General features: G+C 52.5%; 2 protein-coding genes and 1 long non-coding RNA gene across 5 annotated transcripts; 2 read left to right on the top strand and 1 right to left on the bottom strand.

Moving 5' to 3' along the window:
- The first annotated feature begins 501 nt into the window (after nucleotides 1-501).
- LOC114050162 (FAD synthase-like) lies at nucleotides 502-6,731 on the top strand. Of its 3 annotated transcripts, XM_027871777.1 has the most exons (9): nucleotides 628-715; nucleotides 1,260-1,450; nucleotides 3,542-3,863; nucleotides 4,065-4,286; nucleotides 4,793-4,940; nucleotides 5,550-5,648; nucleotides 5,756-5,945; nucleotides 6,306-6,379; nucleotides 6,485-6,731. In XM_027871777.1, the coding sequence occupies exons 2-9, from the start codon at nucleotides 1,388-1,390 to the stop codon at nucleotides 6,618-6,620; spliced, it is 1,254 nt and encodes a 417-aa protein (XP_027727578.1). In that variant the 5' UTR covers nucleotides 628-715; nucleotides 1,260-1,387; the 3' UTR covers nucleotides 6,621-6,731. The 3 variants fall into 3 exon arrangements, with proteins under 3 accessions (XP_027727579.1, XP_027727578.1, XP_027727577.1); XM_027871778.1 differs by having other exon boundaries at nucleotides 502-715; nucleotides 1,302-1,450; nucleotides 3,542-4,286; XM_027871776.1 differs by having other exon boundaries at nucleotides 3,542-4,286.
- A 530-nt stretch (nucleotides 6,732-7,261) lies between these two features.
- On the top strand, nucleotides 7,262-7,643 carry LOC114050225 (lens epithelial cell protein LEP503-like). Its single transcript, XM_027871872.1, has one exon. It carries the CDS (start codon nucleotides 7,292-7,294, stop codon nucleotides 7,475-7,477), a length of 186 nt encoding a protein of 61 aa, XP_027727673.1. The 5' UTR covers nucleotides 7,262-7,291; the 3' UTR covers nucleotides 7,478-7,643.
- Nucleotides 7,644-9,099: 1,456 nt separating this feature from the next.
- Nucleotides 9,100-13,075, bottom strand: LOC114050226. The gene is made up of 3 exons (XR_003569951.1): nucleotides 13,050-13,075; nucleotides 11,066-11,134; nucleotides 9,100-9,217 (listed from the first exon to the last, which is right to left on the bottom strand). It is a non-coding gene; the product is annotated as an uncharacterized LOC114050226 (long non-coding RNA).
- Between the last annotated feature and the right edge of the window lie 63 nt (nucleotides 13,076-13,138).

The raw sequence follows: 13,138 nt of genomic DNA, 5'->3' as shown, positions 1-13,138 counted from the left end.
TCCCTCTCCCCAAGAAAAGATTGTCTGTTAGAGGCGATGGACTAGTAGGCCCTCTGTTAAGCATCCACAGAAAGGTGGTTGGGAAGCGGTTGGTCTCTAACCAAAATCCCGCCTCCCCCACTAACCCACCACTTGCCCACTGCGCCTTCACCCAAGGACTACTGTGGGTGAAACTGAGGCCTCTGTCGCCGGACTGTGTCTTTTAGCCACACTGGTTTTCGCCTACAAGAGGTCAAAGGTCTTAGAGGTCCACGGTCTTAGAAACGCGCCCAGAGCGGGAGGAATGAGCGCCCCACCCCGCGTCACTGCACTTCCAGGCGTGACGGCCACGTGCTCGCCACCAACAACAACCCGGTGCCTCTCCAGCCCTCCACTAGCGGCCCTGCTAGGGACGGCCGACTGCACCAATGAAACCTGCGGGAGGGGCGGGGCGGTGAAAGCCCGGACCAATAGGCGCGGGGTGGTTGTGTCGCTCAGGAGGAACGCTGGGTACGGAAGCCGAGTCGGGACAGCCGGGAGGGAGTTGTAGGAAACCACTGGGGAAGGGGCAAAGGAGCAGGTGAGAGTGGAGAAAGCCGGGCTGGCGGCCTGGAAACCTGCAACGCGGCTGGAGCGGGCTTGGGGGCCCAGTGTGGAAAAGCGCGCTGTCGGGCCGAGAGAAGGAGAGGATGGTCTCCGCCTGCAGGGCCCGAGGGGCGGGCGATTGAGGACAAAGGTACCCGATCCGCAGAGGCAGTGTTTAAAGGGTTGTCAGGGAGCGTGCCGGGGCTCTGAAAAAGGGCCTTGTGGTGTGGAGAAAGGAAGGCCGCGATCCCGCCCACGGCCCCAGCTCGCCCGAAGCAAGTTTAGACCTTAGAGTGGGTCTGATCCAGACCCCCTTGATTTTGTAGATGGGGAAACGGAGACCCGAGGTGCAGACTGTCACTCAGTTTGTAAGAAGCAGAGCTGGGACTCGAACCCCAGTTATTAGACTTCGATCCAGTGCTGTGTTTTACTACTCCAAGCTCCCTCTTCACTTTTGCTTCCAAGAGAGTCTGCCGCAGCACAACGTGCAGTGTACCACTGAGCAGTCACTTCCCCCTCAGAGCCTCAGTTTCCTCCTCTGCAAAATAATGTAGTTGTATTAGATCACCCCCTAAAGTCCTCTCCAGGGCAAATATTCTATGATATGACCCCCAGCTTAAGGGTCCTTCACCTCTCCACAACTTTCCTTTTAGTTCCCTACAGGTTCCCTCCATTCTAGTTTTGTCTCCCATCAGGCTGATAACCGCAGTTGAACCATAGCTCCTGATTTTCTGTAGAGCTGGCGGGACTCTCATGTTTCCGAGCGTTGTCCCGGGGCCTGGGTGGCTACTGCAGGGTACTTCGAGATCAAAGAAGTTTGACCATGGCCACCCCTAGGAAAAATGTGACTGCTGGCATCATCATCATCGGAGATGAAATCCTCAAGGTGTGTGTGGGCAAAGGGGCCCCCACTGGTTCTGAGCGTGCCCCAACAGGCAGGCATGCAAGTGTGGACCTGGACCCTAGGCAGCCCTTCCTTTCTCCCTCTCCTTTCCCAGGAAGGTGGCTTATTGATTTGAATTGAGGGAGAGAATTGCTTGGCTTGGTCCATCTGGGAAAGAGGAAGTGAACTTCCCCTAGTGCCACCTAGTCTAAACTTGCAGGTTCCATAGACCTCCCACTGCCACACACCTCCTTACAACGTGACTGAGCCCTTTGCCAAAATGGTTACCTAACTTTGCCCCACCTTGTTCATTTTGCTCAGCTGTGTTTTTCCCTGGCTTTTGTAAAATTCCCAAAGGAACCCGGTGGAGGTGGGAATATGTTATGTATTCATTCATTCAACAGACATTTATTGAGCACCTACCATATTATCTGGGACTGCATACTAAGTAGCATGAGGGATGCAAAGCTGTATACAGTATTGTTTATACACTTAAGGAAGGAAGGAGCATTTTTTAAGGCTTTGCTATTTGCCAGGCACTATGCTAAGTGCTGGGAATACTAATAAAAAGCAAAAACAAAGATAGTACCTGCCTTCACAGAGCTTATATTCTAATGGCAGCCAGGTGGCATGCTGGAAAACCCAAAGTCAAATGTGGTCTCACACGCTCACTCAGTGTGTGACTCTGGACAAGTCTGAATCTCTTTACCTCAGTTTCCTCAACTGTAAAATAAGGATAATATAGCAACTACCTCCCAGGGTTGTTGTGAGGATCAAACAAGACAATATTTGTGAATGTGCTTAGTACAGTGCCAGGCACATAGAAGGTGGTATAGAAATGCTAGTTGTAATTATTAATGGGGAAGACAGCCCACAAAAGGGGGCTAGAGGGGGTCAAGGTAAAAAGTGAATTAGACTCCTATCAAAATAAATAAAGGACAAGGCCATAAGAAGCGTCACTTGCATAAGTGATGCACTGCAGTTGGAGCTCCAAAGAGGAAGAGATCACTTCCCAGGTGATTAAGTAAAGCTGCATGGAGGAGGCTTTTGAGCTGAGCTTTGAAAGTCAGAGGCAGAAATGATGGGGAGGACATTACAGGGGGAAGGAACAGACTGACCAGTGGATTGAGGATAAAAAAGCACAAGTCAAGTTCAGTGAGCAGTAAATAGTCTGATTTGGCTGGAATACAGAGTACACGTAGGCAGTCAGCAAAGTAGCCAGATCATCAAATGCTAAGATGAGGAATTTGTACTGTAGTCAGTGGGAAGTAGGAAGGCACCAAAGGATTTTGACCAGGATGGTGATGATCAAAGCAGCATTTTGGGAGGATTGGTCTGAGTGTCCTCTGTAAGATAGGTAGAGGAGAGGAAAGCCTGGAGGGAAGACCAGATGGAACACAGTAACAGTACAGGCCAGAAGGGATGAAAGAGGGCCTGACTCAGGATGTTGGCAGTGAGAATGGAAGAGCACTGGATGAACTGGCTTCCAATGTCAGATTGGCCACTTAAAAGCCTGGGAGACTTACAATGGACAGGACTTGGCGACTGATTGGAGGTGAGGGAGAAGGGGGAAAAAAAAGAGGTACATATCATTATGAAATAGGAAAGTCATGAGGAAGGGCCGGTTCTAGGAGCAGCATAACTTTATTTTGGACCTAATAAGTTTGCAGCAGTCATCCAAGTGGAGACATCCAGGGGCAATTGAAGATATGAGACTGGAGCTCAAAGGAATAGTAAATGCTGGAGATAAGAGATTGCGGAGTCATCTTCATGGCTATGGGAGTAGACAGTCTCACCAAAAGAGGAGGCTTAGAGAGAAGAGTAGAGGGCTAAGTATAGCATCATGGATCTTACCCAATGAGTGACGGACTCCATTCCAAATCTTAACCCTAAATGATTTTCCATCATCCACTTTCTCTCTCTCTCTCTCTCTCTGTCTCTCTCTCTCTCTCTCTCTCTCTCTCTCCCCCCCTCTCTCCCTCCCTTATAGAACCTCCAAGTTGGGCTTTCTTCTCCAGCAGGTGGGAGTAGCTACCCTCCTTCCACATAACAAAACATCAGACCTCTTTACCCTCTCTCCCCCACTTTCCCCAGGGCTACACTCAGGACACAAACACCTATTTTCTGTGCCGGACCCTTCGCTCCATGGGTGTCCGGGTGTCCCGGATCTCTGTGGTACCAGATGAAGTGATGGCCATTGCAGAGGAAGTGGCGTCCTTCTCCACCCGCTTCACCCATGTCCTCACCTCTGGTGGCATTGGACCCACTCATGACGATATCACCTTTGAGGCTGTAGCGCAGGCTTTTGGAGACAAACTCCAGCCCCACCCTGAGTTGGAAGAAGCTGTGAAAGCCCTGGGGGGCACTGGGCAAGAGAAGCTGGTTCAGGTGCCCTCGACTGCCCGTCTCCACTATGGTACTGACCCTGAGACTGGGGTACCCTTCCGATTCCCCTTGGTTTCTGTCCGCAATGTCTACCTTTTCCCGGGCATTCCAGAACTGCAGCAGCGGGTGCTTGGGGGGCTGTCGGATCTATTCCGGAATGAAGGGATGCAATTCCACCTTCGTGAGTTATACCTGACAGTGGAGGAATCGTCAGTTGCCTCCATCCTTACAGAAGCACAGGCTCACTTTGGACGCCGACTTGGCATTGGCTCCTATCCAGACTGGAGTAGCAACTACTACCGGGTTAAGCTGACACTGGACTCAGACGAGGAGGCAGCAGTGGAGGAAGCAAAGGCTTACCTGGCTGCTCACCTACCCCCTGGAGCCCTGGTGCCATTTGTGCCCAATGCAGTGGAGCAGGCTGGGGAGGCTGTGTACAAGCTAGCCCAGTCAGGTAGGAAGAAGGCTGCTGGAGGAAGGGAAGTGGGCATTGCCTTCCTTTGGCCATCTCCTGTCTCTGGCTGCAGTTTTTTTTTATTTGTCCTAGGAATGGGGACAGTGTCCAGTAGATCTTGTGATAAGAAATACGGTTGCTATCTCTAGTTTTCCCTTCCATCCAAACAGTGCTAGTGGGCAGGTGGTGCGACCTCCACTCTGCTTTTGGACACTGCCTCTGGTTTCTCAGAAGGCAGCTGCTTGTCAGGGAAAACTATAGAGGAAATGCATGCTTTCCAAGAGAAGGGCTAGACTAGAGATGACCTTTTTAGTTTTCTTTCAGCTCTCAGATTCTGTATATTATACAGTACCCAGAGGATTGACTTGGTCCTAGCTCCTGGGATGGGACCAAATTGAAGGGGTGTTAAACTGTAGAGACGCTGGGAAAGTCCTGAGCAATCATCTCACAGTCCCCTCTGATTGTTCGTACGTGTATCTCCCCCATGCTCCCAATATCCCTGGCAGGGACTCCTCTGGGGAAGAAGGTAGCAGGGGCCTTGAAGATAATCGAGGAGGCCCTGTCGAGGTACAGCCTGACCCAGCTCTGTGTGGGCTTCAACGGGGGAAAGGACTGCACTGCCCTCCTGCACCTCTTCCACGCTGCTGTACAGAGGTACCGCGAGCCCTGGGACGGGCAATAGCTGACAGGCCCTCCCAGAGATGCATGCTTCCCCAGACAGCTGCTTGCCATCAGTGGCCCCCCATCCCTCCTTCCTGGATCCATTCACCCTGTTTCTTCATCTTGGGTGTGTGTCAGTGTTGAGGAGGAAGGCTGTTCATATCAGTTCAATAAGAATTTGTATGTAGGGTGTCTTCCATGTCTGTGCAAGGCCCTGTGCAAGACACTAGGGAAGATACCTAAGGTTCATTAGACACAGGCCCTCCCCTCATGGAGCTTATAGTCTTGTTGGCGTGACACCATTGGAATACATGACAGCCAAAGAACAGTAAAACACATTCACGAATCAAGTGTTGGAAAATGTTCTATGGAAGATAAATGTTTAACAAGTTGGGGAAAATCAGGCTAGGGCTGGCTTCCTGGAGGAAGAAAATCTTAAGCTGGGCCTTGAGAAATGGGTGTGCAGGGTTTGGATATAAGAAGACAAAGGAGGGTATTCCAGAATGGGGTGGGGGAGAGGACAGTGCACACCGTTTTAGGGGGCTCTCTCTACACAAATGGAGGAACCTGTGGGCCCTGACCCCTCTCACCACCTACCCAAAGGAAATTCCCAGAGCCCAGGGTCCCGCTGAAGATTCTCTACATCCGTAGCATCTCTCCCTTCCCAGAGCTGGAGCAGTTTCTGAAGGAGACAGCCAAGAGGTACTGGGGATCAGGAATTTCGGGCTGGGAGAGCTGAGGGTTATGGGAGTTAGGAGTGGGGAATTGCTTGATTATAGGTTCAAAAGGTGGTTTATGGGCCTCTCCAGGTATAAGCTGCAAGTCTTACAGGCTGAGGGCGACATGAAGCAGGCATTGAGTGAACTTAGGGCACAGAACCCCCAGCTGGAGGCTGTGTTGATGGGCACAAGGAGAACGGATCCTTCATCCCGAAGCCTCAGTCCCCTCAGTCCCACTGACCCAGATTGGCCCCAGTATATGCGCATCAACCCACTACTGGTGAGAGAGAAAACATTCCCAACTACCCCTCAGACTCCCATCTTTTTGTCATATAGAATGAGACAGTGGCATTTTGGGAAAACTCAGGAAGGATCAGATAGAAACTAGGACCAGTATTCTATCCTTTTTTAAAAAACTAGGGGGAGGGAGCTGAGGATGAGGTACTAGATTTCACCTGTAAAGTATAAGAGAGGATCAGAAGGAAGAGTAGCCCCTCCTTCTGGGGATCAAGATTGGGAATATGGGTGAGTAGAAATGCTTGGATCTGCCCATTCTCCCAGAAGCAGAAAGGGAGGCAGGACGGTGTAGGTGATCCAAACATAGTGCTACCTGTTCAGTGAACTGACTGTTGTTCCCCAGGACTGGACATACAGAGACATCTGGGATTTCCTTCGTCAGCTATTTGTTCCTTACTGCATCCTGTATGACTGGGGGTAAGCGCTAGCAGGAGTGGGGCAGGAGTCAGGAATGATAAGGGAGTGCTAAAATGGGGAGTCGGATATTTACAAGGACTGTGTCTTTCCTCCCGGCATCTCCAGCTACACTTCCCTTGGCAGTCGAGAGAATACAAAGAAGAATGTGGCCTTGAAGTACCCAGGCCCTGGGGGATGCCCTGCCTATCGACCAGCCTACCAGCTGGAGAAAGAAGATGAAGAACGAAGCTCACGAACCTGACTCTGTGAACTTGCTGTCAGACTGGGGGATTTTGTTCCTGCCTGTTGTATCCCCTGATCCCAGCGGCCCCACCGTCAGTGCTGACCAATAAATGGTGTATTCTACTGTGCCCATTGCTTCTGCTACTTCATCCTTTCTAGGAGTCAAAGCTGCCATGGATGTGACTGGGACCCCCTTAGCCCCACCCTCAAAGACCCAGGAGTTGGGGCAGAAACCTAGAAGTGGAGGGTCGGGCTGCCTCCTCTTTGCCTAGACATCCTTGACATTGAGCAGGGGCAGGGGAGTTAGGAGGATGAGGGCTGGGGGTGTGAAAAAAGAAGGGCTGGATAGCTCGAGCTGACTGATGCTTCTCGATGCCAACATCAGCAGGGCTCCATGTGAGGATGTATGACCTGGGGAGGAGGGAGGAGGGAGCTGGGCCAATGGGTAGCTTGGCAGAATTCCCAGGGCTCTTACACTGTGAGGGGAGGGACAAGGGGTCAGATACTCCCCTCCCAACTCCCACCCAGTCCAGGCTGACACAGCCTATTATTCCTCATTCCAGAATCTCCCCTTGCCTCATCCAGGGGCTTTGTCTCTGTTAGTCATGAGAGCACACGGTCCCCAGGGTAGGAGAATGTTTATAAAGCCCAAGCGAGCCAGCCACCTTTCTCGCACAGAGAGCTATTCCCATGCAACCAACGGCTGTACCCGTAGCCCAGGCCTTGCCCTTCTCCCTCAGTCAGGCTCTTCATGATGCAGGGTTCCGATTACCTGTCGCCAAGATGGGCACAAGCTGGGGGGTACTGCATCGATTCCTAAAGGAGGCGGCTTATATCCTTCTCTGCTGTTGGTGTATTAAGGAGCTGCTAGACTAGCCCAGGTATTTAGGATGCTCCCTGCCCACCCCCATCCATGACACCATACTGGGCACTCTCAGGTGGGCACACTGGGGGCAAGACTTGAGCTTTCTTGGCAATGTTCCTTCTTCTGAGCCTCCCCTTTTGTCCTTCTAGTGCCTCCTTCATCTCCGAGACTCCTTGTGTCCTCTGTGCTTACCTGAGAGTACCAATAAATGAGTGAAGTTCAATGCCTACTGTGAGCTGTGTGGGCTTTCAGCCTCTTTCAACTCTAGGGCCATTTGATTCGATTTCTAGCCTCTCAGGACAATCAGAGCCAATTCCCTGCACAAGCAGGATCTGTGTGAGACGGTATAAGGGGAGGGCAAGGTAGGAGTTTATAAGAACAAGGAGGTAGGAAATACACTGTCTTGTGCCAGGTTGGGGGGTTTTTGGTTTTTATTTGTTTGTTTGTTTTTTTGGTGGGTTTTTTCTGTTGAGAAAGCATGACCCTTATGGGGGTGGGGGGCACCAATGGCATAGCATTGTGGGCCCCTCCCTGTCTAGCATTGCTAATGTACTCAAAAGTTTCTCTATCTCAGATATAGCACATACCACCCTTCCATGCAAAAATGCCAGGGATAGGACAGCTCTCCCTCAGAACCCTGGATTCCATTGTCCTCTCTGTCAAAATATAGAAAAAGGGATAGAACCCCAGTTGCAGTCCTTGGTGTGGCCTAGGAAAGGAGACCAGGATGGTGGAGAAGAGAAAAGCGGCTTCCACAATCCAATCTACCCCTTCTGTGCCCTTCACAAGGGCCTGGCCCCCATTTTGCCCTAACCTACCCTGTGACTCAGGCCCTGGCCTCCTGCCTCTACCAGGCCTTTTCCTGTCTCCCGCCCCATGACCAACCCCACTCCACCCAGCTGGAGTTGGGACATTGCCCAAAGGACAAGGGGGAGGGGGTAGAGTCTGAGTACAGGGGGCTGAGAAAGGAACCTATGCCAGAGGAATGGAGAAGGCAATGGGATGCTTGGCAAAGGGGACTCTGGGGAAGTGGTGGGTGGAGATGGGCAGAGCTGTGGTCTGTAAGAGAGAAGAAAGTCAGAAAAAGAAGCAGTGACAGAGGGAGAAAGACAAATTCAATGTGCAATTTGAGCTAGGGAAGCGGGATAGACACTTGGGAGGGTGAGACCTGGCAGCTGGAGGGAAATACGTTAAGAATTAGCAGCGTCTTTCTTTTCCCCCACTTCCATTCCCTTGTCTCATTGTACTCACACCAAATATATTCTCTTTTCTTTTTTCTTGATGAGCCTGATGTGGAGAACAATAAAACCTTCTACCTGCCTCCCCAGCTTAGTAGGGAAGTGAGTTGGTTTTCTCTTCACTACTCCGCTTTCTGCCACCTCCAGGTTCCCACGAGTACAGGTGGAAAGTGGAGAGAAAGGCAACCCTGCACCCCTTCTTTTACCCTCCAATATTCTGGCTGGTATAAGGCAGTGGGGGTCAAACTCAAATAGAAACACAGGCTGCTAATCCTTACCTAAAGATACCTATGGGCCCCATATTGACTTAGTTTACAATGTACTGTTATCTATGTTTTATTGTATTTTTATTTATTTTGTTAAATATTTCCCAATTTTAATCTGGTTCTGCCGCACTGGGGAGTGTTTTACATAAGCACTGTCCATCTACTCTCTACAAACGGGGCTTCCCTTTTTTGTTCATAAGGTTCCAGTCTGAGCCGTTCCAGGTAGGGTCCTCAGGGTAGAGAAAGGCTGTTCAGGTGGCAGAGTTGGGACAGATGAAGGCTAACGTTAGACAAGGTTTCAGCCCACCTAGGAAACACTATGAGAGATTCTTTAACATAACTTTTTCAGCAACACATAGAGAGTGCCAGAAAATTCTGCTCTCCGTGACCGCTAGCTATTTTATGAAGCCAGGTTTCGTTTATCACAATGAAGGCTCAAAGCCTTGAGTGAGCAATATTAATGCACTGCCCACCAACTGTAGTAGGGTAGTTATTTGGGTGTTTCTCCCACCCAGTGCCCTAGCGGGCAGTGCCAAATTTCATGCTCTGTATGACTGAAGGGGAAGGGGAAGGAGACATTGGGGTGCGCTTTGAGCAGGGGTCCTGGGGACTCGAAGGGGCTTCCCCGGGAGACAGAGGGGGCTTTCCGAGTCGGCGTTTGGAGCAGCGCGGACATCTAGTGGCTTCCAGGGGAACTGAAGCAACCCCGGAAATTGGAAGCTAGACGCGGAGAGAGAGGGGACCATGGGGCGAGAACCCAGACCCGAAAGGGATCCCTAGGAATCCCCTGGGAAGAGGAAAAATGGAGCGCAAGCCGGGGCTTCACAGTCACTCCACTAGGGGCCCCATGGTGGAGTCTTGGACCCCTGGATTGGGAGGAGGAAAGGTATTATTTTACCGCGTGAATAAATTGGATATCACAGTTTAAAAAAAGAACGGAAAAACAAAAACCAGACCCTTGATATCCAGCATCTTCCTGATTGCGAGGTCGGGAAGGGGTCACTGGTGGCTATAGAGCAGTTGGACTCAGCACCAGCTTTTTTTTGAGGGGGGGAGGTATATATTTGCATCTTAGCTGCATCTGAGTCATTTCCTTTTTGTATGAAAAAATTCCCCCTCTCTTCCCTCACAGGGTCCTTCTTCTCTGTGGTTGTCCCCCACCCCTGGTCCCACTGCCCTTCTCGAATTCTCCCAGATTCCTTCCCTCTTCCCTCCCTGACCAACCCCTCAAACCCTGTCTTTTGCCCCAAGGCTCTCGCCCTCAACGCACAGTTCCTATCTACAACTCTATGAATACAGGTCGCCAGCGGTAAACTACCCCAATGCAACTGATTTCTCCTCCCTCCCGACCAGCGCCCCCTGCAGACCAGCGGAGGGGGGAAGGAGTGAGGGGTGGGGCGGGATTTATTTTCACCACCCGCCTCCCCCACCCCCCTATAGTTTTGGAAACTTGCTCCCCAGAGCTTCCTGGGGCTAAATTTAAATTTACCTGCCTAGGCCCTGGGGGGCGCAAAGATCCCAGCGGAGATTAGAGCGCTGGAGTAGACTGCTGCGCACCCAAGGCTCGGAATAGGCACCGGAGTTATAAATAGAGCCGCCCGCAGATGCTAGTGGGGGGGAGACTGGGGAAAGGGGAGGGTGCCCCCCTTGGCAGCCGCGGCCCCTTCAGGTGGGTTGGGCGGTCGCAGTGGGAGCGCTGGGGTGGCGGCGGCTGGGGGGGCTGCGGTCTGGGCGCCCCCAGCGGTTTCCTGGGCGGCTGGTACTTCGAGGGAAGCGGTGGAAGCAGTGGGGGGCCACAAGTTAAGAGGTGGGCGCAGCAGGTATACTCACTTGGGGTCCCAGCTTCCCTGCTAGGGGACGGCTGGTCCCCCAATCCCAAAACGCAGGACCTCCTGCCTGTAGACCTGGAGAACTCCTTTTCTCCACACCCCAAAACATATTTCCCTAGTTCTCAGAGCGTTTTTACATCCAACCATATGTGCCTTCCGGGCTGCCCCTTCTCCTGATCTTTACTTCTATCCCAGAGGATGGGATACCAACTCCCACTGCCAACTCCATTCTCAAGGCAAATATCCTTATTTTTCGGTTTACTTACCCCATGCCTCACTCTGCCCTCTCCTCCAGGAGGTTACCTGTCTGGATGGATATTTTACATCTTGTTGGTCTAGAAAGCGGGATGGGAGAGGGGAGAATCAAGCTCAGGCCTGGGGAGTCTGGAGCTGCCTTCTCCCCAGCTTCCCTCAGGAGGCACCTGCAGGCCTCTCAGCACCCATCGCCCAATCTCAGCCCAGCCCAGGACAGACTGGCAGGCCAAGGTGGCAAGAGGCGTTAGGGGGCCGGGTTTTGAGAGAGGGGGGTTGGGGGACTACAAGAAGTGTACGTTTTTCTGCTTCAGATGTTCTCTACGGTTTGGTTTAGGCAAGAAGTTGGGGCGATTTAGTCTGGAGCCCCTGCCCCACCTTCCACCATCGGAGCCGGGATCCCAGGGGAGCCGTAGGATGGAGACTGTAGAGACTGAAAGGAGAAAACCTGAAAGGTCGAAGGAGGTTGGATGGACTGGGGGTGGGGAGGGGCTGCGGAGAATAGAAAGATGAAGATAGGGACTAAGCGAAAGGAGAAAACAGGAATGATTCAGATTCCTAGGGAAATGAAGAATCAAAATTCCTCTCTTTTGCTAAGCGTCCAAGATGCTACCACCCCCATACCCCAGCGGGGGTTGGGGGCGGGAATAGGTAGCTGGTGATGGAGACTGGACTCTCACAGCCTGGCGCCGGGCTTCCTACACCAACCTAGGAGGTCACGGCAACCTTTCCAGTACTTTAGTAGTGTGTCCTTGGGCAAGTCAAGTAACGTGAGACTATTTCCTCATCTGTAAAATGGGGATACTAATATACGTAATGCCTACCTCACAGGGTTGTTGTGAGGCTCAAATGAAATAATGTTTGTAAGACGCTTTGCAAATTTCAAAGTGCTATATAAATATCAGCTATTATTACTTCTATCGTTATTTCTTGTGCCTATTTGTCCTTGGCCCTCCCTCTGTTTCCTCCTCTCCCTTATGCGTGCCCTCTCTCTACTGACTGTTTAACTCTGCCCCTGGCATAGCCCCTTCTTGATTTCGAATGTGCCCCTGGCACTGCCCCCTCTCGCCTGGCACCGGCCCTTCCCCAGGCCAGCCTGTCCCAGGAGGTAAGGAAGAAAGGAATAAACCCCGGCCTGGACCCAACTCCTTCCAAGCCCTTACAAACCGGACTCTGTCCACCGAGGCCAGGAAGAAAACCCGGAGAAACTCTCTGACCATCTACAGAGGGACCCGGGGTGGGGGTGGGGGGCACGGGAGACGGAGAACGGATGGGAACGGACGGAAAACCCGGAGCGGATCTCCCGAATCAGTGTTCCCCCTTCACACCCCCCCTTAAATGCCCCAGAACCTCACCCCCCCCAATTCTCCAGTGAGATAATGTCTGGGGGTGGGGGGCTGTTTGCCTTGGCCTGGGCCCTCTGGGGCGCCTCACACTTTCCGCCCCTGGCTGGGGCGCAGGGCAGCGGCCCCGAGGCTGAGTCACGGCCCGGCTAGGGAGGGAGTGTGGATGAGGGAGGGGCCCGGACCCGAGCTCCTCCCCTCCCCCTAGCCAGGGGATCCCGGGTCAGCCCGGGTGAGGGACTGGGCCCCCGCGACACCGCCCATTGTGGTCCAACAGGTTCAGCTAGTGTCCCGCGAAGCCACCTGCTGGGGGGGGGGAGCCCCCGGGCCGAGGAAAGGAAGGGAAGAGAAGGAAGAGAGAGTGAATCTGACCCGGTTCGGCCTGGCCAGAATGGGAAGAGAACCTGGCCAGCTTGACTTGGGTGGGAGGGTTTCTTCAAGGAGCGGGAGGCGCCTGGCTCCTAACGGAGCGTCCCAGTCCGTTCCTGTACTTTCGGTTGGGGACAGGGTGAAGTACAAAGTGCCCTCCCTCAGGTGGCTGTCCTTCTACAAACTCACTCCCTCTACCCAGACCCCCCCCCCAAAAAAGCTTTAGTCTCTGGGTCGTGTTCCGGCCAGGATATCTCTCCACAAAAGCCTCAGTTTCCCCAATTACCGAAAGGTGAAAGGAATTCAAGGCTCTCGAGCTAGGAAAGGAGGGGCGGGGAGAAGAAACAACGTGCCATCCCCATTCCCCCGCCCCCT

The sequence above is a fragment of the Vombatus ursinus genome, unplaced genomic scaffold (assembly GCF_900497805.2).
Source record: "Vombatus ursinus unplaced genomic scaffold, bare-nosed wombat genome assembly UNPS02014798.1, whole genome shotgun sequence".
Classification (NCBI taxonomy): Eukaryota; Metazoa; Chordata; class Mammalia; order Diprotodontia; family Vombatidae; genus Vombatus; species Vombatus ursinus.
Note: the sequence above shows the minus strand (reverse complement) of the source record. Positions and strands in the feature narration are given on the sequence as shown.